The 27,855-nt window shown below is 34.7% G+C and overlaps 3 protein-coding genes and 1 long non-coding RNA gene across 4 annotated transcripts; 1 reads left to right on the top strand and 3 right to left on the bottom strand.

The window, feature by feature from the left end:
- Positions 1-10,738: 10,738 nt before the first annotated feature.
- LOC108342414 (CASP-like protein 1D1) lies at positions 10,739-12,517 on the top strand. Its single transcript, XM_017580186.2, has 3 exons — positions 10,739-11,158; positions 11,717-11,843; positions 11,967-12,517. The coding sequence occupies exons 1-3, from the start codon at positions 10,941-10,943 to the stop codon at positions 12,189-12,191; spliced, it is 570 nt and encodes a 189-aa protein (XP_017435675.1). The 5' UTR covers positions 10,739-10,940; the 3' UTR covers positions 12,192-12,517.
- Positions 12,518-12,864: 347 nt separating this feature from the next.
- LOC108341969 (divinyl chlorophyllide a 8-vinyl-reductase, chloroplastic) lies at positions 12,865-14,520 on the bottom strand. The gene has a single exon (XM_017579669.2). It carries the CDS (start codon positions 14,291-14,293, stop codon positions 13,058-13,060), a length of 1,236 nt encoding a protein of 411 aa, XP_017435158.1. The 5' UTR covers positions 14,294-14,520; the 3' UTR covers positions 12,865-13,057.
- Positions 14,521-19,244: 4,724 nt separating this feature from the next.
- LOC108341059 (uncharacterized) lies at positions 19,245-22,290 on the bottom strand. Its single transcript, XM_017578672.2, has 8 exons — positions 22,017-22,290; positions 21,672-21,844; positions 21,443-21,536; positions 20,635-20,745; positions 20,431-20,520; positions 20,029-20,114; positions 19,791-19,855; positions 19,245-19,579 (listed from the first exon to the last, which is right to left on the bottom strand). The coding sequence occupies exons 1-8, from the start codon at positions 22,266-22,268 to the stop codon at positions 19,473-19,475; spliced, it is 978 nt and encodes a 325-aa protein (XP_017434161.1). The 5' UTR covers positions 22,269-22,290; the 3' UTR covers positions 19,245-19,472.
- A 1,071-nt stretch (positions 22,291-23,361) lies between these two features.
- Positions 23,362-25,752, bottom strand: LOC128197466 (uncharacterized). The gene is made up of 3 exons (XR_008250103.1): positions 25,524-25,752; positions 25,304-25,377; positions 23,362-23,611 (listed from the first exon to the last, which is right to left on the bottom strand). It is a non-coding gene; the product is annotated as an uncharacterized LOC128197466 (long non-coding RNA).
- Positions 25,753-27,855: the final 2,103 nt, after the last annotated feature.

Genomic DNA, 27,855 nt, shown 5'->3' with positions numbered 1-27,855 from the left:
TAGATCATTGTCAAGTTCTTAGAGTTAAGTTTCTCTTGTGTTTCTTTGAGTTTCATGCTCTATTTTTGATTCTAGTAAGATTTCTTCCATTTTTTTTCTTTGAGTCATGAACTTTGAGCTACCCAAACAAATTGTCCAGATCTAATTTGTGTTGAAAAACAAAAGTGTAGACAAAAGTAAAAAGCCAAAGTAAAAAAAAAAAAAGTAAAAGTACAAGCAAAAGCAAAAGTGAAAAAAAAAAGTTACTTTGACTTGAGACTTTGACATGAGACTTTACCATGACACTTGGAGATGATACTTGGACATAATACCTTGACATGACACTTGGACATGACCCTTGGATATGAGACTTGGACATGACACTTTTGGCAAAATATTGTTTCTGCCTACATTGCACCATTAGCTAAGTGTTTGTAAAGATAAGAAGTAATAATTCTCTATTCTAATTGTTTTTGGTTTTATTCATCTATTCTAGTGCCTTTCTTTAGGTAATTCTTTTGAGTGCCTAGCCTTTGTTTTTAAGCTTTATTTTCTTGATTGTCTTGTTCATTACTCTTTGTTTTGTCTCAACATAACTCCTTTTGAAGAGCTATTGTTCAAATTGGCCCTTGATTTGCATTCTCTTTGGATTCCTACCTTTCGGATTTGGTTTGATATTTGGTGTAGGATATTCTTTGGAGGAAAAACGAAATTGGACATAGTATATTGGGTGATCGGAGACCTCTATGGACCTTGAAACCTTGAGGAAGAGACAAGAAGAAAAGGAGTGAAACACTTTAGAGAGGAACACACATTATTTATTTGTATTACGCATTTTTGAGTTGTAAAATTGTATTGCTTTTGGATTTGTAACTCATAACCTTGTTAGGTATCTTGGGGTAGTCTGTGATACTCAATCCCATATCCTAACAAAGACTTGTAAACCATATTGAAAACGTTTTTAGTTGGTTAAAGTTTGAAGGTTCCAAAGTGCCTTCTAACTTTACCATTAGGCCGCATAGTCTAGTTTAATTGTTGTCTTTAACTGCTTATAATTTATTGTGTGTCTACTTGTGTATCAAACCTAATTCCATTTGAGAAGTTTGGTGCAAGAGAACTTGAGGTAAACTTTGGCTAGGAAAGGCTTGGATTTTAAGTGATCCTTAGTGATTCTCCTCTCTTTCCTGGAAGTGAACTTGAGATTATTTTGCCTCCTTAAATCTCTAAAGGAATTTACTTTTGAAATACAAGTTTGTGTGTGCATTACATATTTTGAATTTTTTTTTAAGAATGTCTAAGGAACCTTCTTACCAAATTGATAGTGATTATAGTGAAGAGGCCCAACCAAATTTAGAACAAATGGCCAAGGAACTAAAATCACTAAAACTTTGGCAAAAGCAAGAATCCATTTTGAAAGAAAAAGAAAGAGTTGAAAGAGAACAATATCTTGAAACCTTAGAAGAAGAACTTAGAGTTCTAGCCCAAAAACAAGAAAAGGTCCAAGAAGAGATAAAGAAAAGTAGGAGTAGGAGTCACTCAAGGAGAAGTTCAAAAACTCCCACAGAAAACACATACCCTGAACAAGATAGTAGGACTGCTGCACAATTCTACCAACATCCTCCACCTAGAAGGTATAGAAGGGAGAGTGAACAACCACCAAGAGAGATTAGGATAGACCTTCCTCATTTCCATGGGAAAGAAGATGTTGAGGCATACCTAGATTGGGAAATGAAAGTAGAACAACTTTTTGAGTGTCATCAAATAATAGAGGAAAGGAAAATTTCCCTAGCCACCTTAAGCTTTCAAGGGAATGCCATGTATTGGTGGACTGCCCTAGTGAGAGAAAGAAGACTCTCCAATTCCCCTCAAGTCCAATATTGGAATGACTTGAAGAGTGCTCTAAGAAGAAGACACATACCTTCCTACTACCATAGAGAGCTTATGGATAAACTCCAAAGGCTCCAACAAAGAACCATGAGTGTGGAAGAGTATAGGCAAAAGATGGAACTCTACATGATGAGGGCAGGAGTTAGGGAAGAAGAAGGAACCACAATTTCTAGATTTCTAAGTGGTCTTAATCTTGATATTAGAGATAGAGTGGAATTGTTGCCCTATCAAGATCTTAATGATTTGGTACAAATTTGCATAAAGGTAGAGCAACAACATTTGAGAAAAGGTTTGAAAATTGACCACTCAAACTCATATGTTAAGAAAGACTACAAGAGGGAGGGAAAACAAGTGAGAAGAGAGGAAACCCCTAGGAAATTTGAGAAAGAGAAAGAGAAGCCCAATCAAGGATCATCATCATCCATGCGCACTAGTGAAATTAAATGTTTTAAGTGTCAAGGTAGAGGTCATATTGCATCACAATGTCCCACCAAAAGGATCATAATCTTAAGGGGTGTTGACTCATATAGTAGTGAAGAAGAAGAAGAGAAAGGTGCAAGTGAGGAGGAGAATGAAGGAGAAGATTCCTACCCTTGTGATGGAGATCTCCTCATGATGAGAAGAGTTCTCAAGAATCAACCCAGTCCCCAAGTCTTAACACAAAGAGAAAACATCTTTCATACAAGATGTAGAGTTTCAAACAAAACATGTTCTCTCATTGTAGATAGTGGCTCATGTTGTAATTGTTGTAGCACTAGGTTGGTGGAAAAGTTAGGTCTCACCATCAAACCTCATCCCAAACCTTACAAACTTCAATGGCTAAATGAAGGAGAGGATTTGAATGTGAACCAACAAGTGGAGGTCAAGCTCTCAATAGGGAACTATGAAGATAAAGTACTTTGTGACATAATTCCTATGGAAGCTTGCCACATTCTATTAGGAAGACCATGGCAATTTGACAAAAAAACTATACACAATGGTCATACTAATGAGATTACTCTCCACCATAAGGAAAAGAAGTTTATTCTTCATCCCCTACCACCTTCTAAAGTATTTGAGGATCAATTACAAATGAAGAAACTAAGGAATGAAGAGAGAAATGAAGAGAGCATGCATAAGGATTTAAGGGAGCAAATTCCCAACTCTTACATTCATGAAGAAGGGGAAAGTAGTGCTCTTACCAAGGTCACTCAAAAGGAGAAAAATTTGTCTAAGAAAACATTGAAGAAAACTCTCCTTTGTGAGCAACCTTCCTATCTCCTTTTTTGTAAAGGAGCACTTTCATGCATTACTGCAAATCTAGAACCCAAGTGTCTATCTCCTTTGGATAAACTTTTGAAAGAATTTAGTGATGTGTTTCCCAAAGAAGATCCCAAAGATCTTCCACCAATCAGGGGTATAGAACATCAAATAGATTTTGTTCTTGGGGCAAGTTTACCAAATAGGCCAGCCTATAGAACCAATCCTCAAGAAACTAAGGAGATTGAAACTCAAGTTCAAGAATTATTAGACAAAGGTTGGGTTCAAAAGAGTTTGAGTCCATGTGCTGTGCCCGTGTTGTTAGTTCCTAAGAAAGATGGAAAATGGAGAATGTGTTGTGATTGTAGGGCTATCAACAACATCACCATTAAGTATAGGCACCCAATTCCTAGGCTTGATGACATGTTAGATGAGTTGCATGGATCCATGATATTTTCCAAAATAGATCTTAAAAGTGGTTATCACCAAATAAGAATAAGAGAGGGTGATGAGTGGAAAACTGCATTTAAGACTAAATTTGGTCTATATGAATGGTTAGTAATGCCATTTGGCTTAACTAATGCACCTAGCACCTTCATGAGATTAATGAACCATGTCCTTAGGGATTGCATTGGAAAATTTGTGGTTGTGTACTTTGATGACATCCTAGTATATAGCAAGAGTCTTCATGATCATTTAGGACATTTGCAAATTGTTCTCTCCACCTTGAGGGACAATCATCTTTTTGCAAACAAAGAAAAATGCACATTTTGTGAAGATAGTGTGGTATTTCTAGGATTCATAGTGAACAAGCATGGTGTGCATGTTGATCCCACCAAAGTCCAAGCCATTCAAGATTGGCCAACTCCCCAAAATATAGGAGAAGTTAGGAGTTTTCATGGTCTAGCATCTTTCTATAGGAGATTTGTCCCTAACTTCTCAAATATAGCTTCACCTCTCAATGAGCTGGTAAAAAAAGATGTGAAATTTGTGTGGGGAGAGAAACAAGAGTTGGCTTTCAAGCAACTCAAAGAAAAACTTACCAATGCACCCATTTTATCTCTTCCAAACTTTTCAAAAACTTTTGAGATAGAATGTGATGCAAGTGGTGTAGGAATAGGTGGAGTTTTGTTACAAGAAGGACACCCCATTGCCTATTTTAGTGAAAAACTAAATGGTGCCACTCTCAACTATCCCACCTATGATAAGGAGTTGTATGCTCTTGTAAGGTCCCTTCAAACTTGGGAACATTATCTAGTTTCCAAGGAGTTTGTCATTCATAGTGACCATGAGTCACTTAAATATTTAAGGGGACAACACAAGCTAAACAAGAGACATGCAAAATGGATGGAATATCTAGAACAATTTCCTTATGTGATCAAATACAAGAAAGGAAAATCTAATGTTGTGGCTGATGCTCTTTCTAGAAGGCGCAATCTCTTTTCAAAACTTGGAGCACAAATTCTTGGCTTTGATCACATGGGAGAGTTGTATGAACAAGATGACTTCTTTTCCTCCATCTTTTCAAATTGTCAAAAGAAGGCTCAAGGAGGTTACTATGTGTCCAAAGGGTATTTGTTTAAAGAGGGTAAGTTGTGTGTGCCTCAAGGTTCCCATAGGAAACTCCTCATTAAGGAGTCGCATGAAGGAGGTCTCATGGGCCATTTTGGAGTTGATAAAACTCTCAACATTCTTCAAGAGAAATTCTATTGGCCCCACATGAGAAAGGAAGTTCAAAGGTATTGTCATAAGTGCATTGCTTGTTTACAAGCCAAGGCTAAAACTATGCCTCATGGTGTGTACACCCCTCTCCCTATTGCTTCATCCCCATGGGAAGACATTAGCATGGACTTTATACTTGGTCTACCTAAGACTCAAAGGGGATTTGACTCTATCTTTGTGGTTGTAGATAGGTTTAGCAAAATGGCTCATTTCATACCATGCCACAAGGTAGATGATGCAAGTTACATAGCAAAACTCTTCTTTAGAGATGTGGTAAAATTCCATGGGTTGCCTAGGACCATTGTCTCAGATAGAGATCCTAAGTTTCTTAGTCACTTTTGGAAAACACTTTGGTCTAGACTAGGAACCAAGCTTCAATTTTCAACCTCTAGTCACCCACAAACTGATGGACAAACCGAGGTTGTGAATAGGTCTTTAGGAACCATGTTGAGGGCTATCTTGAAAGGAAACCACAAATCTTGGGATGAGTACCTTCCTCACATTGAGTTTGCATACAATAGGGTGGTTCACAAAACTACCAAAATGTCTCCTTTCGAGGTTGTGTATGGTTTTAATCCTCTCACTCCTTTAGACCTCATACCTCTCCCAAATCCTAGTGATTTCATTCATAAGGAAGGAGTGTCTAAGTCTGAATTTGTGAAGAAAATGCATGAGAGGGTAAAGTCACAAATACAACATCAAACTGAGAGATATGCCAAGTATAGTAACAAGGGCAAGAGAGAAGTTATCTTTGAAGAAGGAGATTGGGTTTGGCTCCACTTAAGTAAAAATAGATTTCCAACACAAAGGAAGTCCAAACTCAACTCTCATGGTGATGGACCTTTTAGAGTAGTTCAAAGGATTAACAATAATGCATATAGGCTAGAGTTGCCTTGTGAGTATGATGTAAGTGCTACTTTCAATGTTTGTGATCTAACCCCTTTTGTAGGAGATTTGGAGCAAGATGAAGATGAAGAGCCTCAAGATTTGAAGACAAATCCTTCTCAAGAGGGAGGGGATGATGACAAACTCCTAGCTAAGGGTCCAATCACAAGAAGCATGGCCAAACAAATTCAAGAAGGATTAAAATCATTTCCAAAAGAAGGAGCTAAACTCTTATTTACTTGGGCTATCATGAAGTATTTCTAGACCTTGTATTAAGGGTCAAGTAGTATAGGGTATATTTTTAGGCCTTGTATAATGGGCCAAGTATTGTATGGTTTGTAATATTAGCTTAAAAGAGTGTGTCCCACCATGGGACATGATGGCCACATGGCAAGCTCTTAGTGAAGACACTTCTTAAAAAGGAAGTGGCCATGTGTCACTTTCCAAGTGGAGAAACTCTTCCTAAAGTGGATTGCCACATGTCACTCTAAGAGTGGAAAGCTTTTGCAAAAGTGGATTGTCACATGGCACTTTAAGAGTGGAGGAACTTTGCAAAAGTGGATTACCACATGAGTGGAGAAGACTTTACAAAAGTGGATTGCCACATGGCACTCTAAGAGTGGAGAAACTTTGTAAAAGAGGATTGCCACATGTCTCTTTAAGAGTGGATAGTTTTTAGGGTTTCTTGTCTACTTAGGAGACACCTTTCTCTATAAATAGAAGGGTCTCCTTCCTTGTAAAATCACTTGATGAATTTGAATGTTATTATGCCAAAATGTGTGCAAACATATCTTGTCTCAAGTCAAGGCTAGAGCATCCCATGAGGTCCCTCTAACCACCCTTCTCTAGAGTTGGCCCAACCTCTCCGGAGATCCATCAAACACCTCCATCCTACCACAAATACTCACCAAAAACATCACCAAAATTGTGAGCCCACCACCATATCCATCGCTTCCGCACAAATTCCACCTCCATAGCTTCATCTTCGTGCTTTGGCCCAACCTAGCTCGAGGAGGACGCTATCACATTTTCTTTTTGTTATTTATTTTTCTATTTCTTCTCAATTATTTTATTCATTTCACTCAAACTTTAAATATTTTTTAATCACAGTCTCAATTATAATTTATTTTGTTGAGATGATACATTACATTTAAAAAACAAAAATTACAATTTTATTGAATTAAATCATGTATGGACAATTATCATGTCATTTTGCTCTCTTATTATTTTTATTTATTATTTATATTTTATTACGTGAAAATAGTTTATTATGTGCAAAATCTTAATTTATTTTATAACTTAAGATTTTTATCTTATTTATTTATTTTTTATTTAGTTTAACTTAAATAAGTCTTCTATGCTACATAATTATTATCTTTCTCAATAATTTAATTTGTTCGGTATTCATCAATTTGTAATTATCGTAAATTTTTTATTATGCATATGCATGTTTATTTTTTTTACAATTATTTATTTTTCTATAATTATTTTATACTTATACAATTGTTACTTAATATTCTATTCCAGTATTTATGTAATTATATAACTTTATAATTATTTTTTTTGAGATTTGATAAGAAAAAAAAGATATATATCTTCTGATATTTGATGATATAATTTTTCTTTAGTGTGATATATTTCTTTATCATTTTAAAATCCCATACGTAACAAAGTTAAATATATTCACTACCTTATCATCCCTACATAAACTTAATAGAAAAATGGTCAACATTAGCATGGTGTTATATTTCCTGTTCAATCGATTTATAAAGAGAAACGAAATTTGAGATTCTTGGATTCTTGTTCAGTTGAACAGACCAAAAGGATATATCTTTAAGTTTATCGGCATAGGTTGAACTAAACATACAAGAGTTTTAAGGTTTGATTAAATTATTTTAACATACATAAAAGGGTTAGATGAAAGGACAAAACAAAGTTTTTTTTTTCTTAAAAACCTACCCTTCTTCTAAATCTAAAACCTACTTAAAATGGGAGAAAACCATAAAACCTACTATAATCAATAGAACGTGGACTATCCACACTCAATACATAAAAAAAAAGTTTTTAATGTCTTTTTCAAATTAATTATTATAAAAAATAATAAACTTATTGAACATTATGATTCCACTATTTTAAAAAGATATATTAAAACATATTTTTACCATTTTCAAGCATAAGTGGAATGTGAGAGAAGATGATACAATGACAGTCAAAATAATGTTCATTGTTAGTGTTGAATATTTTATAAGCAAAACACTAAAGTTTGATTAAGCATTTGAAAGGAATGTTGGAAGTCTCACATCAACTAGATATAAGACCAAATTATAATATATAAGTAAGGTGCAAACTTCACCTTACAAACCAGTTTATGGGGTTGAGTTAGGCTTGAAACTCACTTCTTAACATGGTATCAGAGTTAGGTTAGAGCTTATCCTAACGATATTTCTTGTTTATTGGGCATTTCTATTCCAACCGTTGTCGGGCCACTATCAGAGTCATGGTTAAAGTCTATCCTAGCGAGATTTATGTGGGCATTCTATTTCCACCCGTTATCGGGCCGCTATCGAATCACTCCATTAATTCTAGGGTGTTACTCCCTCCACCCCCACACGTCTCTTCCTCCACCTCCCCAATTTTCTAAAATGCCAATTATATCCTCTGATTTTACTTTTATTATTTTAATATTTTAATTTATTTAAAACCTTTGATTTACTTCCCTCTGCACCTCTTCCTCTCTTCCATTTCCGTTTACCTTTCTCTCTTTCGTCAAGCTTTTTCTCTTCTCTTCCGTCAAGCCTCATCAACCTTTCACTTCTATTTCTCCATTTCTTTCCTCTTCATTTTCCGGAAGAGCGTTTGTGGAGCAGCCGTTGAGCCGTTGGTGCCTTGGTGCGGTGGAGGCCGTTCAGCTGGGAGAGGAGCGGATCTGCGGTGTGCGGCGTGGTCCAGGTTTTTTTCGGTGCTTTCTGCCTTGGTGCTTGTCGCGTTTCAACAGTGTCCGCGAAAGGCCGAAACGGATGTGGGAGATCTGTTACGCTTCGACGGATGTCGGACTTCCGTCGACGGATGTGGGATATCCGTTGAAGGGTAATCGGACATCCCACATCCGTTTTGGCTCTCGGATGCTGTATTTTTTATATAATTATCAAATTATTAAAGAATTAAAGATACAAAAATAATCTATAACAAATTCATATTTTAACAAAATTATTACGTTTAAAAATTAACCATATATAACATTTAAAATTAAAAATTTAAATATAAACTACTGTAAATAAAATAAATCCTAAATAAAATAAAAACGAAATGTAAAAGGAACACTGCCTGGACGGATGACATCCTTCAACGGATGTCAACATCCGTTTAAGGCAAAACGGATGTCGACATCCGTTTCGCCTTAAACGGATGTTGACATCCGTTGAAGGATGTCATCCGTCCAGGCAGTGTTCCTTTACGTTTCGTTTTTATTTTACTATTGGCGGCTCATGGGAAGGATTATAGGCTTGCATATTAAAAGGATTATTGGAAGCATTATGGGAAGGGTTTAGGGTTTAGGGTTTAGGATTATTGGAAGGATTATGACTACGTACCTGGAGAGGAACCACGACAAGGACACTACACCACAAACGCACTGCACCACGTACTGCACCGAGAACAAGAGGAAGATTGCTTGATAATTCTTTTCACAATCACCAAGTTTTGCAGAAAAATATTTTACTCATACAAGGAACTACGTAGGTTATCAGTGAAATATGTTATAAATGAGTAAAATTAAAAAACAATAATTTTAAAAATAAAATTTTACTGAGGGGCAAAATAGTAAAAAAAAGATGGAGGAAGGGGCAAAATAGTAAAGGGGAGGTGGAGGGAGAAGGCTGTGGAGGTGGAGGGAGCAACACCCTTAATTCTACTATCAGGCTTGAGATGTTTATACCTCGGCATGAATGAGACTTTCTAATAAGGAAGTTAAAACTAACATTCAACTTTCCATCAAACATGTTAAGAGATATGTCAACAACTCATCTTAGTAATTTTCTGGTTAATTATGTTGTTTGGTAAATGTAAGCCAACATTTCTTTGTACCTGAAATTGTGTAATCTTAACAAGGTTCAGTTCCTAACATTTTACGTATAAATTTAAAATCAACTTAACACTATGTTTTACTTCAAAATTCATTCGTTTACATTCCACTCCATTTTCTTACCTTCGTATATTTCTTTACTTTTCTTCAACTTTGAGTCTAATTTATACGAGTTTGTTAATGAGTCAGATTTACAATCTTGTTTTATACTTTATTTTGCTTATAATGGTAACACTGGTTTAAGAAAATAAATAAAAGAAATAATCAACAATCATTCCGAAAATTCAATAGTTTTATATTATTCAATATTTGAATTCAATAATAATTTAAATATATATTAATTTTCTAAGTGTAATAATAGTTTCATATGACTCAATTGAATATTTACTTTGTAAAAAAATTTAATATAACTTTTTCCATTGAATTAACTATAGTTGATTAACGTAATATCGTTTAAAAATGACATGTTAAAATTTAGGTATACCACATTTTAAAATTTGGATTATCCTCTATCTTAAAATTTCTCTTATTTTAATACGTAATACTTTCAAAATAAAAGATGATTGAACAATTTTGACACGTAACATATTTAGATCTTGACACATGAAATTTTTAAATGTGTTAATATTCCATATTGAGTTTGTTTTTTTACATAAATAGGAATTTAATGGAATCTATTTTTATTAAAATAAGAATTGAGTACAAAAATAAATATATTGACCAAAACAAATCAAAGACGAAAATATAAAAGTTAAATTATTAATTAAGTCTTCTATTTAAAAGGTGAGACATTCAGCTTATAATTAAATTTCTTTTAACAGATGGAATTTTAAAATACAGTTACATCATGACATGTTAATGCTATTAGGAGTAAGACTCAATGACACATGCACAACTAATAAGCAACTGGTGAAACCATATCACTTAGCCTGCAGGGAACTCCAACTCATTTGCTTTTATATCTTTTAGATTCAATTGGCTTCCCACAAAGGCCAATTCTGTATATAAGGAAATAGATAACTTCATTGCTCAACTATCTCCACCCTGCATCTTTCAAAGTTGCAATTTGCAAGTCCCACTAAGTCTACTACTAGTACCTACCACTCAAATCAACTTCATTACTCACCTTGCTCATAAGCACCACTTCATGGCTTCTACAGATATTGAGTACAAATCATCTTCAACACCACCTCCTCCGGCTGGAGTGGATTATTTCAAAGTTCATGTGATCCTCAGATTCCTGTTGTTGGCCGCATCAGTGGTGGCACTTGGAGTGATTGTCTCCAGTGATCAAACAGAGCTAGTCCTCTTCCAAGGTACGCTTGTACCTCAGCCAGCCAAGTTCCAGCACTCACCAGCTTTTGTGTAAGTTGAGAATCATTCAAAATCTTTGCAGATTTACTATTTGTGGTTATTTGTGATACAGGATCAAGTATCTTGATACAAAAGAAGAATCAGTGGCAAAAAGCATACCGACCTTGAGATAAAAGTTACCCTTCACTGCTTTAAGTTGTTTTTGTTAAATTACCGAGTTCTGTGAGACAATTTTAGAGGTTTAGGAGTACCAAACTTTAAAATAAGAATGGAATATAATGGTCTTGTATGAATTTTATTGCAAAAGTAAATGATTGATCAGATGGCTTTATTACTTGCTTTGCAAACACAAGGTAAAGTTTTCTTTTTTCCTTCCTTCATTGTGAGTATATGTTTTGTTTTTTGTTTATGTTGTATATTCCCAAGGTCATGCTCGTTTCAAGATTTTGTTTCTGTATTTTTAATTTAAAGATCCTAAGTCACCATTCACATAAATTTATTATGAAGACTAATTCTATTTGCTTCTTTTCTTCTCTCTTTCTTTGTCAAATACATCTTCTAAAGATCATTCAATGACAATTTTACCTCGACAAATTGATATGCATGTAGATATTTTGTGGCTGCATTCAGTGTCTCTGGCCTTTATGCCCTCGTTTCTGCTCTAGCCTCTATCGCTGTAATCCAGCAGCCAGAATTCAAACTGAAGTTCCTCCTCAACTTTATCTTCTGGGATACAGTAATTGATCTATTAACTTTTCTTTCCACATTGCTATTCATCTTGTTTTCTTAACTTTCTTGCTTTACATACAAAACCAAAATAAAGAGATTATGATAAGTCGTTCACCATGACTTGGTACAGCTAATACTGGGGATAATAGCCTCAGCAACAGGAGCAGCAGGAACTGTGGCATATATTGGTTTAAAGGGAAACAGTCATGTGGGTTGGATAAAAGTTTGCAATGTCTACGACAAGTTCTGTAGGCATCTTGCTGGATCCATAGCTGTGGCTTTGTTTGGCAGCATTATCACTGTTCTGCTCATCTGGCTTTCAGCTTTCACCATTTACAGCCGAGTCCCCAAGTAGAAGGAAGGAATACGAGCCATTCAGCATATACATATTCACTAAATCAGTGTGTCGAGTTAATATTCATAGTTTGGTGTGAATACCCTTTTGGTCTTTGTGAGTGTTTCTTCTAAGGTGGTGACCATATGTGAAAATGAATGATAGTAACACATTCTTTTCACATATTCTTTGTCATTGAATGAAATTCATGTGAGTCTTGCTATATGATGCAGGTAGACTCCATATTCACCAAGTTTCATATAAATTACATCTAGGAATAATGTACATATTGAAAAGTTGTGTCAAGTAATCCGCATCTAGCATTTCTCACGTTTGTGAAGTGTAAACGATGTCTCCATGGATCCAGTTGTATTTTCCATTCTATTTGTGCTGAAAAGAATTATCCGATTATCTTTCTCCCTCAAAAGCAAAATATGTTTATCACTAATCAATCAAGCACAAGTAATATGGTTAATGCTTTTATATTTAATCCCCTAGCTTGCTTTAAAATAGGGTTTAGTCCATCCATTCTAAATTGGTTCACATATTGAAGACAATAACAATTAGTCATGGCAATGGCAAACTTATGTAGTAGTATATTTAAGAAAATATAACACTATATTCATATGCAAAACTAAAATGAACTTGGTTTAGTACATCAAACTCAGCTGCCAAAAGCAATAAACGATGCATAAACAGGGGAATGATAGTGCAATTCAATTTAAGAATGAATCTTCAACGATTCATTTTCAGGGACTTGAATTTCTTTCAGCAATGTCTAAGCTTGTAATATTACAATGACTCTAGCTTAATACATGCATTTACAGAAACACAACTGGTTTCTTTAATTGCCTTATTGTGTTCATACATATCTAACCACAACCGTCTTAAAATATTGTTTGCTCACCTAGCTCTTGACCAGCCATGCCCTCCCTGAGAACCCTAGCAAAAAACTCTTCCAATGTATCATTTCCATAGCTAGGTGTCTTCTCAGCACTATACTCTCCAGTCTCAGGATCCAAAAGCAACATACTTTCTGCCGCATAGTACCTTCCAATTTTCCCAAACTCAGCAGCATCTTCCAGTGAAGGAAAGACTTTGACCAGAAAATCAAGAACCCCAATGGCAAAATCCATTATTCCTATTGGAACTTTCAAGAATTTTGGCTCCTTCCCCAAAAGCCTAAACAGCATCTCTCCTTGTTCCAGTGGTGTCAACGCCTTTCCAGGCCCTCCAATTGGCAACACCTTGTTAACCTTATCCTCACTAAGCACACAATCCACAATAAAAGAAGCCAAATCTGACTCACTCATAGGCTTACAAGCACACAGTTTCCCATCTCCAAACATGACATATGGCTTCCCATCCTTCACCAACTCAACCTGACCTCCCAAACTCTTGAAAAATGCGGTTGGCCTCACTATACTATAACTGAATCCACCATCCTCGTCAGCTAACTTCATCAACTCATCCTCAAACTTCAACTTGGCACGCTGAAACTCAAGGAGGGGCTTCTGCACACATATTGCTGAAAGCAACACAAAATGTGAAGCCCCTCGTTTTCTTCCAGCAACAAGGCTATTCCTTGTTGCCTCATAATCAATCTTCCAAGAGTCCTTCACCCCTCCATTTCTACTTGCAAGGCAAGACACCACAACATCAAAAGAATTCCCCAAGCTATTCAAAGACCCTTCAAAAGCATCCAGATTGGTCACATCCGAGAAACACACATTGGCCCCTCTTAACTGATTCAACGTCTGATCCTTGTCAACACTACCCCTAATTCCGCTCCTCTCTCTAGCAATGGCTGTGACGTTGAACCCTCTCTTCACCAACTCTCTCACCACATACTTTCCAATGTACCCAGTTGAACCCACCACCAAGACGTTAACATCTTTAGGACTCTTGCTCCTGTAACTTGATGGGGCAGTCTCGGTGGGCGGAGATGGCGTCAGAGAGGCAAAAAGTTTGAATCTTTCAGCGGTGAACTTAATGGGGTGGTGTGGTTTCCGATGCTTAACTGAAAATAGGTTGATGAAGCGAGGAGAGTCCGACGAGAAGGTTAAGGAAAGGCTTTTTTGATGGTTCAATGATATGAAATTGGAAGTGTAGCAGAGGGACATTTTGGAAGTTAAGGAGTTTACAGAGAGATTAAGGAGCAGAAAAAGAGTGCAAAATCGACCTAAGAGAATTGTGAGGTGGAAAATGAAGGAGAGAAGAAAAAGAATGATGATGGTCGTTAACTTTGATAATGAAGTGGAAAACTGGAAATGGTGAGAGAGGAAGGAGAATTCAAATGGATGGTGCCGATGAGATGACGTGGCTTTTCCAGTTGCATCCACTATCCAATAGGATACGCTCTTACCATGGCAACAGAACACAAATGGTTTGATTTGACTTTAGGATAAAGATTTAACAGAAAAAATTAAAATAGAGCGGAATAAAACATTATAATTTTTAAGTTTTTTTTATTATTTTGTACAATTTTTTAGAAAAATATAGGTAATTTTTTTACGTTGTTTAATTCTAATTATTATTTTGTAGTGGAGTTTCCATGTTTAATTTTTGTTATGATAATAAAAAATAAGGCCTAAATAATAATTCAGTTAATTTTTTTCAAATTCACTTTTTATTTTTTTGTTTGATTAGGTTTCATTATTTTTTTTATTTTGTTCAATTTTTTTCGTAACGTTAAATGTATGAAAAATAATCATTTCGTCTTATGTTTTATCTCAGTGATCTTGTTTTAATTATTTATTTATTTCGTTTACTATTTTGAAATGAAGAATTGCGAAATAGATTTTGGGATTCAAAATTGGTTTTGTGATCTGGGGTTTCTTCATTTTTCAAAGGAAAATGATATTTCAACAACATGTTTTGATAATATTTAGACATTGGACATGTGTCTAAATTTTATTGGTGTACGTGGAAAATGATTTTATAATAATGGAATGACATGGCAATAAGAGAATTGGGGGCAAATTTAAAATTGAGGTTCATTTCGAAAATTTCATATTTGCAACATTTGAGAGAGAGAAGGTCGAGAACATTTCAGAAAAATTTGACCTCCTTCCAGCCAGCCACAACACTCGCCGTAGTGTCGTCGTCCCTAGACGGTGTTGTCTTCCCTCCACCTAGATGTCGTCGTGTTCTCTCATCCCAGCCAGTGTGTCGCTGCAGTGCCAGCGTTTGAAGGCAAAACGTAGACGGTGTCGTCTTCTCTCCTCCCAACCACCTAGTGCCGTCGGAGTGCCGCCGGAGTACCTTTATAAAACATCTTTTCTTCCTTTTATTATTAGTAAAACTCATGTTGCAGGAACAAAACTAGTACCATAGGCAAAATATGTGGGTACTTCTGTTGAACTTTTTGCACATGAAGGTCAACTACGTACACCAAACTCATTTTGGAGTGCCTGATTTTTTGTTTCATCATTTTGTCCACTTATAAGTAATTTGAGAACAATTATTAAACAATTTATTAACAAATTCGTGCCAAAAAAACCATAATTATTAAGACTCATGGTGCAGGAACAGAACTAGTGCCATAGGCAAAATAAGTGGGTACTTCATTTCAACTTTTTGAACACGAGGTCACCTACGTACACCAAACTCGTTTTGGAGTACCTGAATTTTTTTTCATCATTTTCTCCACTTATAAGTAATTTGAGAACAATTATTAAACAATTTATTAACAAATTCGTGCCAAAAAAACCATAATTAGTAAGACTTCTGGAGCACGAACATAACTAGTACCATAGGTAAAATAAGTGGGTTCTTCATTTGAAATTTTTGCACACGAAGGTCAACTACGTACACCAAACTCATTTTTGAGTGTCTGATTTTTTTTTTCATCATTTTCTTCATTTATAAGAAATTTGAGAACAATTATTAAACAATTTATTAACAAAGTGGTGCTAAAAAAACATAATTAGTTAGACTCATGGTGCAGGAACAGAACTGGTACCACAGGCAAAATAAGTGGGTATTTCTGTTTAACTTTTTGCATAGGAAGGTCAACTACATACACCAAACTCTTTTTGTAGTGCCTGATTTTTTGTTTCATCATTTTATCCACTCATAAGTTATATTAAACAATTTATTAACAAATTCGTGCCAAAAAGGAAGAAAAGACGTTTTATAAAGGTACTACGGCAACAATGGGTGGTTGGGAGGAGGGAAGACTATACCGTCTACGTTTTGCCTTCGAAAGCTAGCACTGCGACGACATGCTGGTTGGGGGGAGAGAACACAACGGCGTCTAGGTTTTGCCTTCGAACGCCGACACTAAGGCAGCACTGGGTGGAGAGAAGACAACACCCGTCTAGGGATGACGACACTCCAGCGAGTGTTGTGGCTGGTTGGAAGGACTTTCTCTGAAATGTTCTCGACCTTTTCTCTCTCAAATGTTGCAAATCTGAAATTTTCGAAATGAACCTCAATTTTGAATCTGTCCCAATTCTTTCATTGACATGTCATTCTATTATTATAAAATCATTTTCCACGTGCACCAATGAAATTTAGACATATATCTAGTGTCTAAATGTTATCAAAACATGTTGTTGAAATATCATTTTCCAATTAAGAAATTAAAAATTATATATATATATATATATATATATATATATATATATATATATATATATATATATATATATATATATATATATATATATATATATATATATATACCACTTTTAGTTTTTATATGGAAGTTAACCATTATTTATTATAAACAATACATAATGAGTCATCTAAAGAAAGATGGAGAATACTTTTATTAGATAACTATAATAATTAATAAAAAATGAATTACTTTTAGAATTACTATTTTACACACTTTTAATTTTTTTTATATATTTTAGTAATTATTTTTTAATAAAAATATTTATATAAATTTTTATTCATTAACTTAAATACTAATTTAATTTTTATTTTCGTTAAGTTCTTTTAATTCATTTTTAATATATATTTTAAGTTATATTTCAATTTTTTAATTTAATTTAATTTAATTATTTTTTATAATATCATTTAAATAATTAATGGTACAAAGTGTTCATGTTGTCAAAAGCTTCTCCCTTTTTGTTCTTCTTCTTCTTCTTCCGTTTATTCATTAATCTCACACGACACCATTTCCATCCTCTCTTACACATTCATCTTCTCTATCTTCCATTCTTTCCTCCTCCACGGTAACCATTATCATCTTCATTCATTTTCTTCATTCCCAACACCAATCCAAAAATAAAAAATCCCACACACAGAGACCCATTATTTTCTTCCTTAGCCCTTCAACCAACACCCAATATATCTTCACCATCAGACATCTTCATCTTCATCAACCATTCACACTCACAGAAATAATCACGTTTTCCAACCCTTCCACATCTTATCCCTTTTATTTCACCTCTGTTTTTGTAATAATTTTTCCATGGAACTAAATTTTGTTGCAGTTGTAATGCATTCATATTTCCCCCACTCTTCAATTTTAATTGCCATGTGAGTAGGTGGTGGACAAGAGGGAGTGAAAGAGGAGGTGAGAGAATTTAGTGAGAGGTGAGAAATCTGGGATTTGGCGATTTATATTTTGAAGGATTACGGCGATGGTGGTTATAAGGCAGAGATTTGGATTTGAAATAGTGGGTGAAGATGAGGAAGAATGGAAAGAAAATGGTTTTGGATTTGAAGGAATGAAGATGGAAGTTGATTGAAGTTGATGTTAAGTGAAAGGAGAGTGTTTTGATGGTGCTTTGAAAAAAAGGAAAATGATATTTCAAGAACATGTTTTGACAACATATAGACACTAGATATATGTCTAAATTTCATTGGTGCACGTGGAAAATGATTTTATAATAATAGAATGACATGTCAATGAAAGAATTGGGACAGATTCAAAATTGAGATTCATTTTGAAAATTTCAGATTTGCAACATTTGAGAGAGAGAAGGTCGAGAACATTTCAGAGAAAGTCCTTCCAACCAGCCACAACACTCGTCGGAGTGTCGACGTCCCTAGACGGTGTTGTTCTCAAATTACTTATAAGTGGAGAAAATGATGAAAAAAAAATCAGGTACTCCAAAACGAGTTTGGTGTACGTAGGTGACCTCGTGTGCAAAAAGTTGAAATGAAGTACCTACTTATTTTGCCTATGACACTAGTTCTGTTCCTACACCATGAGTCTTAATAATTATGGTTTTTTTGGCACGAATTTGTTAATAAATTGTTTAATAATTATTCTCAAATTACTTATAAGTGGACAAAATGATGAAACAAAAAATCAGGCACTCCAAAATGAGTTTGGTGTACGTATTTGACCTTCATGTGCAAAAAGTTTAACAGAAGTACCCACCTATTTTGCCTATGGTACCAATTTTGTTCCTGTAACATGAGTCTTACTAATAATAAAAGGAAGAAAAGACGTTTTATAAAGGTACTCCGGCGACACTGGGTGGTTGGGAGGAGGGAAGACGACACCGTCTACGTTTTGCCTTCGAACGCTGGCACTGCAGCGACACGCTGGCTGGGATGAGAGAACACGACGACATCTAGGTTTTGCCTTCGAACACTGACACTAAGGCGGCACTGCGGCAACACTAGGTGGAGGGAAGACAACACCGTTTAGGGACGGCGACACTCCGACGAGTGTTGTGGCTGGCTGGAAGGAGGTCGAATTTCTCTGAAATGTTCTCGACCTTCTCTCTCTCAAATGTTGCAAATCTGAAATTTTCGAAATAAACCTCAATTTTAAATTTGCTCTCAATTCTCATTGCCATGTCATTCTATTATTATAAAATCATTTTCCACGTGCACCAATAAAATTTAAACACATATCCAATGTCTAAATGTTGTCAAAACATATTGTTGAAATATCATTTTCCTTTTTAATTTATACACTGTAAGTATTACATAAATTTTGTTGCGGTAAGAAAGTACATATTTTTATAGATTTTAATATACTTAATATTTTTTAAAAGCAATGTAAATAAATATATATATATATATATATATATATATAATTAATCAATTTTTTAATTTATATACCTTTATTTAATATGTTGCTACATATTTTAACACTAAATATAAAAACATATAAAAGTCGTTTAAAATATAGTTTTCATGTAAACGAAGCCTAAATCTGGAAATGCACTCCTTGGTGTTTTTATCACCCCACAACAGGAATGCATTAAATATTCATGGTAAAGTACGAAGATACAATAAAAAAATGGATAACAATCAATTTATAGTTTGTGATTTCATGTAAAAAGCGATAAACGATAAGTCATCACTGAGAAAATATTGTGTGAAGAATCAAATGGTCTCAAGGAAATGAGCAAAGCTAGAGTACTTTGGCTCCCACCTTATTTCTTGGCGTGTTTTGGAGTTGTTTAATCTCTTGCCTAGAGGATCATCAGTTCCTGCAAAGAAAATATACAAAGGCTCAACAATTCTTTGACAATGACGACTGACATAGTGATAGTATATCATCTAAAAATAGTTAGAAAAACAGATCATGATGACTACCATTTGATTATTATTATTAATGCAAGATTATGGTTCGTTAATCTACTGCTGATTTTCAATCTCAAACCAACCAATTACAAATAAAAAGAGTAGTTATTTTTTTACCTGTGAATTTCTCAAACTTCTTACTAAATTTCCCACTTCTGTATACCAGATCCATCACCTCTTGCCTGACAACACAACATTTAGAAAGGGTTAGGAAGAGAAAGGAACATAAGTTGGCATCGCTACCTAACACAGGGAAATTGCAGGGGAGGGTGAGGAACAAATCTTAAGACAGGAAGAAGCAATTACTGTCTCCATGATACTAGTTGCATATTCAGGGGATAACATGTAATTTAACCTGGATAAGGGATGATTATCACAACCCAAGAAAATCCGCCCACGAAATTGTTTCTTCAAAATTGCAACTGCGAGGGAAGCTGCATCCTGGTTCGAAAAGCAGCACATTAAACAACCTATTCAACTTTCCATATTAACGAATACTGAATGACCTTCAGAAGATAAGAAAATGCAATGTTTTAGTTTGTTAAGGAACTCAAATTGGTCTCGTGGTGAAATGACAAATATGAAACAAAAGACGGGAAGTATGATGGGAAATGAGAAAGCATGTGAATGAAACATCTATTTGTTTAGATGTAACCCCATATAAGATGAACTTCAATACCTTTATGACACGATGTATGTTAAAATGAACACTACCATGTTAATTTGCAGAATAAATAAGATGTGCTGAAATTCTGACCTCATAGTGAATTAGATTCAGGATGTGATCAGGGCGAGATTCAACAATCCCTTTCTCTAACCAATAAATGTGTGGGCCTTTATCTACTTTGTTTAAAATTATGTCAAGGTTGGAAGCAGACAATAGACATAAACATAACAATAGAAATAACCAAAGGTAAATGGTTAGTTAGAATCCCGGTAAACATAATTCTAAAAAGGATATATAGAGTCCAGAGAGTCTTAAAACAGAACCACCAAACTCCAGCACTATCTTTTCAGCTTTAAGAAGGACATCAGTCCTTGGGCTTCTCCCTATAGGCACCACTGGACTATCCTGCACATAAACAAATATCTATCTTTGTGAACAAGATATATTGACAGACCCATGCGGAAAAACATGGAAAACTCTAATGCACTCTTAGTGTTATAGAGTGTCTTCAAAATTACAAAAAAGACTCATCAAATAAGAAACAAAAGCTTACACAATTTTGTCATTTTTAACAAGAATAATGGTAGTTTGACACACATTAAATAAATCTTAACAAATAAGAATGTTTAAAAGAGTACGACGTAAATTGTTCTATCATTTCTCTTCTACAAAGTTTTGTATTCAAAGATGCGGAAAACAAGTGATGTATTGGAGAGACTCTAACAGCTTTTTTCTTCTATAATGTTATGCATCTAAAGATGAGCAGGACAAGGGACGTATATGAGTGTTTAACATTTCTCTTCTACAATGTTATACATATAAAGATGATGGAAACAAGTGATGTGTAAGAGAGTGGGTTAGCCTTTTTCTTCCATAATGTCTTGCATTTGAAGATGGGCAAAACAAATTATTTGTAAGAGAGCATCTTAGAGTTTCTTTTCTACGAGGTTAAGCGTCTCAAGATGATAAAAACAAGTGATGTGTAGAGAGAGCCTCAGTTTTTCTCTTCTATAATGTTATGCTTCTAAATATGAGGATCAACGGCATAAATTAAGCTATAAAAGAGTGTTGAGACAACGACCAAACAACGTTTTAGACCAACCTCCTCACACAATCCATTATCATTACAATCATAAGGAGCAGAGCTTGATGTAAACAAGAAAGAACCTTCACCATTCCAGCTTGATGCAGCCAGCCTGATTGGTAGACAGTCCACCACATAAGTTCAGAAGAAAATAAAAACTCGTAAACATGAATAACATACCCATTTTATTTTGTTAAAGAAAAAAAAAACCAGTTGAATTTAAATTTCAACTATTAAGATTGCTAACCTAAGATCACCAAGATAATCAGAGGATTGGTAAGGCGGAGCACAGAAAATGACATAGGGAAATTTGTGGGAGCCTTTGGTCCATTCCAAAGACGGATTAATACCAATTTTGGCCAACTCCTCATGATGATTAGTGGTTACTGTTTGTCCATAAACTTCACAGCCTGGATATTCCTGCTTCAAAATAAACACACGTTATTGTCCATACACAGTCATGTTGCTTTCTAAACTTGAAGAAATTGTCATAATAGTCTCTGAACAGAAATAAATTAATAACAAATTGAAAATTTAATTCACAATTAGAGTACACTTAAACTCAATAAAAAAATGGAAGTTTATTGTTAACCTGGCGCCAAATTTGGGCGACCAAACGACCAAGAATGCCGGGACCGACGATCAAGAGGTGGTGCGATGAAATTGGAAGAGAAAGAGAAGCATCGGAGAATTGGAAATTGGTGGCCATGGTGGTAGTGGTAGTGGTGGTGGTTAGGGTGACAGGCGCAGCGAAGATAGATAATGAGTGGTGGTGAAGAAGTGTCACTGTTAGCGTGTGATGCAACTGCATGGGAGTGAAAGGATTTGATAAAATCAGAGGCATTGATTGATTTGATGATATGATTTGTGAAAATTCTGATACATAGGATTGAAGCGGGTCATTCCTTTCGCGTGGGGGACCACCAGCTCATAATCTTTGCTTCTCTTTCACCTCAAGTTAATGCACTTCTCACTCATGCATTCAGAATGCTAAAAAACTCAATTTATTTTATTACTTTATGGTATTTACAGTAAAATAATTAAGACTGTTTTAGTAACAAATAACTGAGACTACCATATATTATTTTTTAATTAAAAAGAAAAATATATTACTGAAAGCAATGTTAGGTGGATGTTGGAGTTTTCGTTTTCATGGTGGGTCGATTATTAAATGCACAATTAAAGAAACTACAATTAGACATTCTAATTATCGTAATTTAAATTAGACTTTTTGGCAAAAAAACTTATTTTTGTATGCATCATAATTAGGAGCTGAAAATTCAGTTTTCTCATAATAAGGTGTATATGGTTAATATTAAAAACCACAAATTTAAACCTATGATTGAATTCACAAAATCTATGATGTAAAAAATCGCATTAAATTTAATAATACATACCTGTTTATCTCTACTAAAACATATAATTTTGTAAAACTTAAATTGCATATAAATTGTAGATTAATGTAATATATTCATTTTTATACAAATATAATAAAGCCGTTAAAACTTACACTGCAATCTCCCAATATAATAATGATTTAAGGTTCTCCCAACTAAACCAAGTGAAAAAAAAATAGAGTTCTAATGTAATTTTAAATAAATATTTGTGTCATATTTTTCGGTTTTCTTTTTCTTAAAGTAATTTCCAGTTCATAGTAAAATTATAAATTTATAACTGAAAAAAATATTTCATCGCAATTTTTAAAATAACATATAAAAATAAATAAATTGTTAAAAACAATATTTATACGACGTTGATTTTAAATAAAATTTTGAGTTACTCCTCAATATAATTTTTACTACATATTATATTATTTAATTTTTATATTAACTATTCTTTTTCATATTTAATCACTTGATTATAATTTCATTAAAATCCATCTGTGTGACATCCCAAAATATATAGCAATGTATATATGTAGAATGCATCGATTATAATAATAGAAAGTAGTTAAGAGTACACAATAGATAGAATTAAGGAGTACAGTTATCCAAGTCAGGCTGGGAAGTTTTAAAACTTAAGTACAAGTTCATAATTCTCCAAAAATGCAGATTATGATAACATGAAGGCTAGAAGTCTTTCAAAATAAAGAACTGTTTAAAAATAAGAGCTAGTAGAAATCCTAAGCACTAGGGGCTGGGTCTTCCTCAACTTCCAAAGCTTGCTCCAAAGGTACATCATCACCTACTGCTCACATCCAAAGGATTGGATGATCATCGCAAGGGGAAAGCAAACACATGCAACACATACAAATGCAAGGGTGAGCTAGGTCTCAAACAATCATACAATTCATTTTCAATCAATCAAGCATTTATTTCATAAAACTCATCAAGACAAGCATCCTATCATGTTAAGACTCTAGACACGTCCGGACATAGAATGTATGTAGAGCTGGGGCGGGTTGTGCACTTGTGATGGCCTCTACTGCTTTGCAAAGCCATTGCCGAGGGGTTCCACCCGACCATTTTAAATCTCATGATATTCCTTTTGGATCAACAATGTACATCATAAACCACTTATAACCATACACTTTCAACCAATTTGGATCACATGAAAATGCATTCATAAATTGTAACTGAAATATTTAAATAACATAGCTTACTGGAATGAGAGGAAACATAACAGAAAACATCACCACTCAAAAGGACGAACACTATTTGGACGAACGCCAAAAGCCCTTGGGCGGACACAATTTGGACGAACGTCAAAAACCATTGGACGGACACTGTTTGGACGAACGTCAAAAACCATTGGACGGACACTGTTTGGACGAACGTCAAAAACCAATGGACGGACACTGTTTGGACGAACGTCAAAAACCAATGGACGGACACTGTTTGGACGAGCGCTCAACGATCAAACCTCCTGAAGACCGAACGCTAACGATCACTAACAAATATCAAGACCAGACGCTTAAGATTCAAACCTAAGAATACAAACTTAAGGCCGAACGCTCACAATCGCAACTAAACCAAGGCCGAACGCAACAAATATGAACGCTCGCTACTACCTATGGACGCTCGCTACTAATTCAACCTCTGACCGAACGCTAATTAAACCTTCAACTGACCGAACACCACTAAACCAGCGAATGAACGAACGCTACAAACCAACACCTGAGCGATCGTTATTTAAACCAATGACCGAACGCTATTAATATCATCCCCTAAAACCGAACGCTCTCCAGACAAGGACGAACGCTAAATGCCTAAACCAAAGCATGATTATGACCGAACGCTATTACCACGAACGAACGTTAACCAAACCAACATTTGACCGAACGTCACTCAGCACATGGCATGACCGATCGTCCAAATCCGACATGGACGAACGGTCAGTTTTCGCATTCTGCAGAATTCTGCAGAATGATAACAGAACCTCCCTTGACCATTTCTAACCACTTTTCTCAACTTCTTAGACTCTAAATTCTCGTTTTAGACTTAATTAAACTTATCCAAATGATTCTAAGCATTTCTACTACCATTTTTAAGTGATTAAAGTTCACTTTCAGCTCCCAAAACACTAACTTCAACAACTTAGGGACTCAAAATTGATTCTACTACTTGGAACCTGTTTTCGACTACTGTTATGTTTCTAACAAGTCACAATGGACTTGTCTAGGCTGCCCAAACAGTCCAGGAACACTGCAGCCCTCAGTTACTCAAAATCCCTACCTCACTTCCTCTAAAATAGCCCAAATTGATCATAAAGACACTTGATTTCCTTTCTAACAGCACTACCACCGAATTTTCATGTCAACACAGATCCAACATACACAATTTAAACATGTTCATCACCAAAACAACATAACAGTAAAAAGCAAAATAAATCTGAAAAGCATATCATACATCATCTAAAATTGTAACTAGCTCCCCTTACCTTAAAGTTGAGCAGTCTAGCACACAACACAACTTTCAACAGTATCCTACTCCGGGAAGAACTTAAGCAGTGCCCTACAATCATCACATTGGTGATGAGAATAACCCTTAGAGCTCAAACTTGATAGGAATCGAAAAGAGGACAGTTCTAATTGCACAAAAGCATTAGAACCATAAGCCCTAAATTTCGAAAATAGCGGAGAAAAGAGGAAGCCACTTACCGGTTGAAGAACGTAAAATCAATCGGATGGTTTTGAAGCTTTCTACGAGACGGTCGCTAGGGTACCACCTAACAGAACATGCAATGGCTAAATCAGTGTGGAGGCTAGAGAGAAGGCAGAAACGAATTTGGGAAAAGGGGGTTTTAGAGAGAGAAAGGAGAATTGGCAATTGAACTTCAACCTTTTCTTTTTAGGAGAGCCCCCTTACCAAGGTCATGAGCCCAAATTGCTAAAGGTCTGGCTACCACAATTAAGGCCCAATAACCCTGGGTTCAAATTTTTAGATCCTTACAATCTTCATAATTATATTGATAAGATATTATAATTTAAGAATTAAATTAGTAAAGTGTACTTTTTATCTACATTATTTTAAATACACATTAATATTGTTTCAGTGATTAAATAATATTGTTCTTAATTAACCATCTAAGTTCATTTGTATAGTTGAAGCTTTAAATGATTCTCCATCTCTCAGAATTGAAGAAGCAGGGGAGCTTGCATATTTTTAAAATTTAGAAATTTATTTATTATACAAAAATAAGTTAAAAACAACTTTATAAATGTTATACATACAGTAAAACTCTTAACATTACACAGTAAATTAAATGTTAATTTTTAGTATATTCTTATACACCTATAACTTTATAGATAAGATTCATTAGAAATATTTAATCACACATCCTTCATATTATAGTTTTCTTCTTCTTATTCATCTTTTCCCTGTAAAGTCAATTTTATTTAGTCTTTAATGATCTGTTTGATTCGATTTCATTGAAACAAATAAAACCAATTCACTACGAATGTAACTTTTATTAATTTATATATTTTTAATGGTATCATAATTACGCGTAATTTTCATAATCAAGTTAGTTTTTCTTTATATTTACAAAATGACAGTATACCATACTTAATTTTTATATATTTTCTACTAATAAAAAAAATTATAATTTAATAAAAAAATATTTATGAAATATAAAATTGTAAGATTTGTTTACTACCTATTTAAGAATTTAGAAAATATAGTATTGAAAAGATAAGTTCTTGCAAAAATATGCTTGGATTGGCAAAAAAAAGTAAATAAAATTATCTGGCATCCAAAATTAAAATTTGGTTTATAAATTATCTTATGATTCATGCAACATAAATAAATTTAAATTTAGTGATGCTGTAGTTTTAATATAAAATAAATTATCTTGCAGTACATAAATTTTGCATAGTAAGGTCTTTCTGATTATATTTCAAAATAAATAATACTAATATCAAAATAAATAGAAAAATTGACTGGTGTTATTAGATGTAACAATTCAATTATAGCTTTTACGTAATATTGATAAGAGAGAAATTACGTAATTATATTATGTCACGATCATAAATATAATAATATTTCAAAAAAGAATAACTGATATCAAAATTAATTCATCAAAATAAGCTTTGTTTATATAAAATCTAAGAATCGATTGTTTCCTCTAAACCAATCTCACATTTATTCTTCTATCATACCGCCAATCTTAACAAATTATTCAAAAAATATAGATAAGATCTGAATAACCACTACTGAAGTCAAGGGAAATGGCACCGGTTATTTTTGTTTATAGGCATCAGTTCTGCAATCGAGACATATACATGCAAGGTAAAAAAGGATAAGTTTTTTGTCTCGGTTCTGAACCGAGTCAAAAAGGGGTAGGTTTTCGCCTCGGTTTCTTATAAACCGAGACAATATTTTAGACTCTACTGTCTCGGTTGGGACCTTAACCGAGGCAGTAAAGTATTTTTTATTTTATTTTTTTAACGTTCGGTTTCGCCAGCTTTTCCGTCTCTCGCAAGACCGATCGGTTGTCTGCGTCCACCTTTTCCGCCTCTTGCGAGACCGATCGGTTGTGACCTGTGTCCACCGTATAGGTTGCTTTTTCACTTGCACTGTCGAGAAGCTTGACATCGGACCACCACCCAACAACCGTGCCACCTTTACCGAACCACCACAGGCTACCATGCAAAGTCTTCTTCTCCAACTGACACAACCATCAACAACCCTCACGGACCAGAACAACGCGAACGGATCTTGAAAAAGAAATTCCCCAAACTCAAAACCCTAAGTTTCTCAATTTGAACTTTAACCCCAATATCACAACAATACCGGGCCAACAAGAACAACAACACCAATGGCGAATGAAGAACGATCCTAACCACAACAGTGGTGCACCTGGCAGTGGCGACGGCGGCAATGGTGCAGCCTAGAGAGCAATGCAAGCAGCCTAAAAAGAAATGGAGGTGGATGTTTCGTTCACGAAATGTAGGCAGCGAGATGGAAGCACCGACGAAGGCAACAACGGCA

Source organism: Vigna angularis, chromosome 6, assembly GCF_016808095.1.
Source record: "Vigna angularis cultivar LongXiaoDou No.4 chromosome 6, ASM1680809v1, whole genome shotgun sequence".
Classification (NCBI taxonomy): Eukaryota; Viridiplantae; Streptophyta; class Magnoliopsida; order Fabales; family Fabaceae; genus Vigna; species Vigna angularis.
This window is presented reverse-complemented; position numbering and strand designations above follow the sequence as displayed.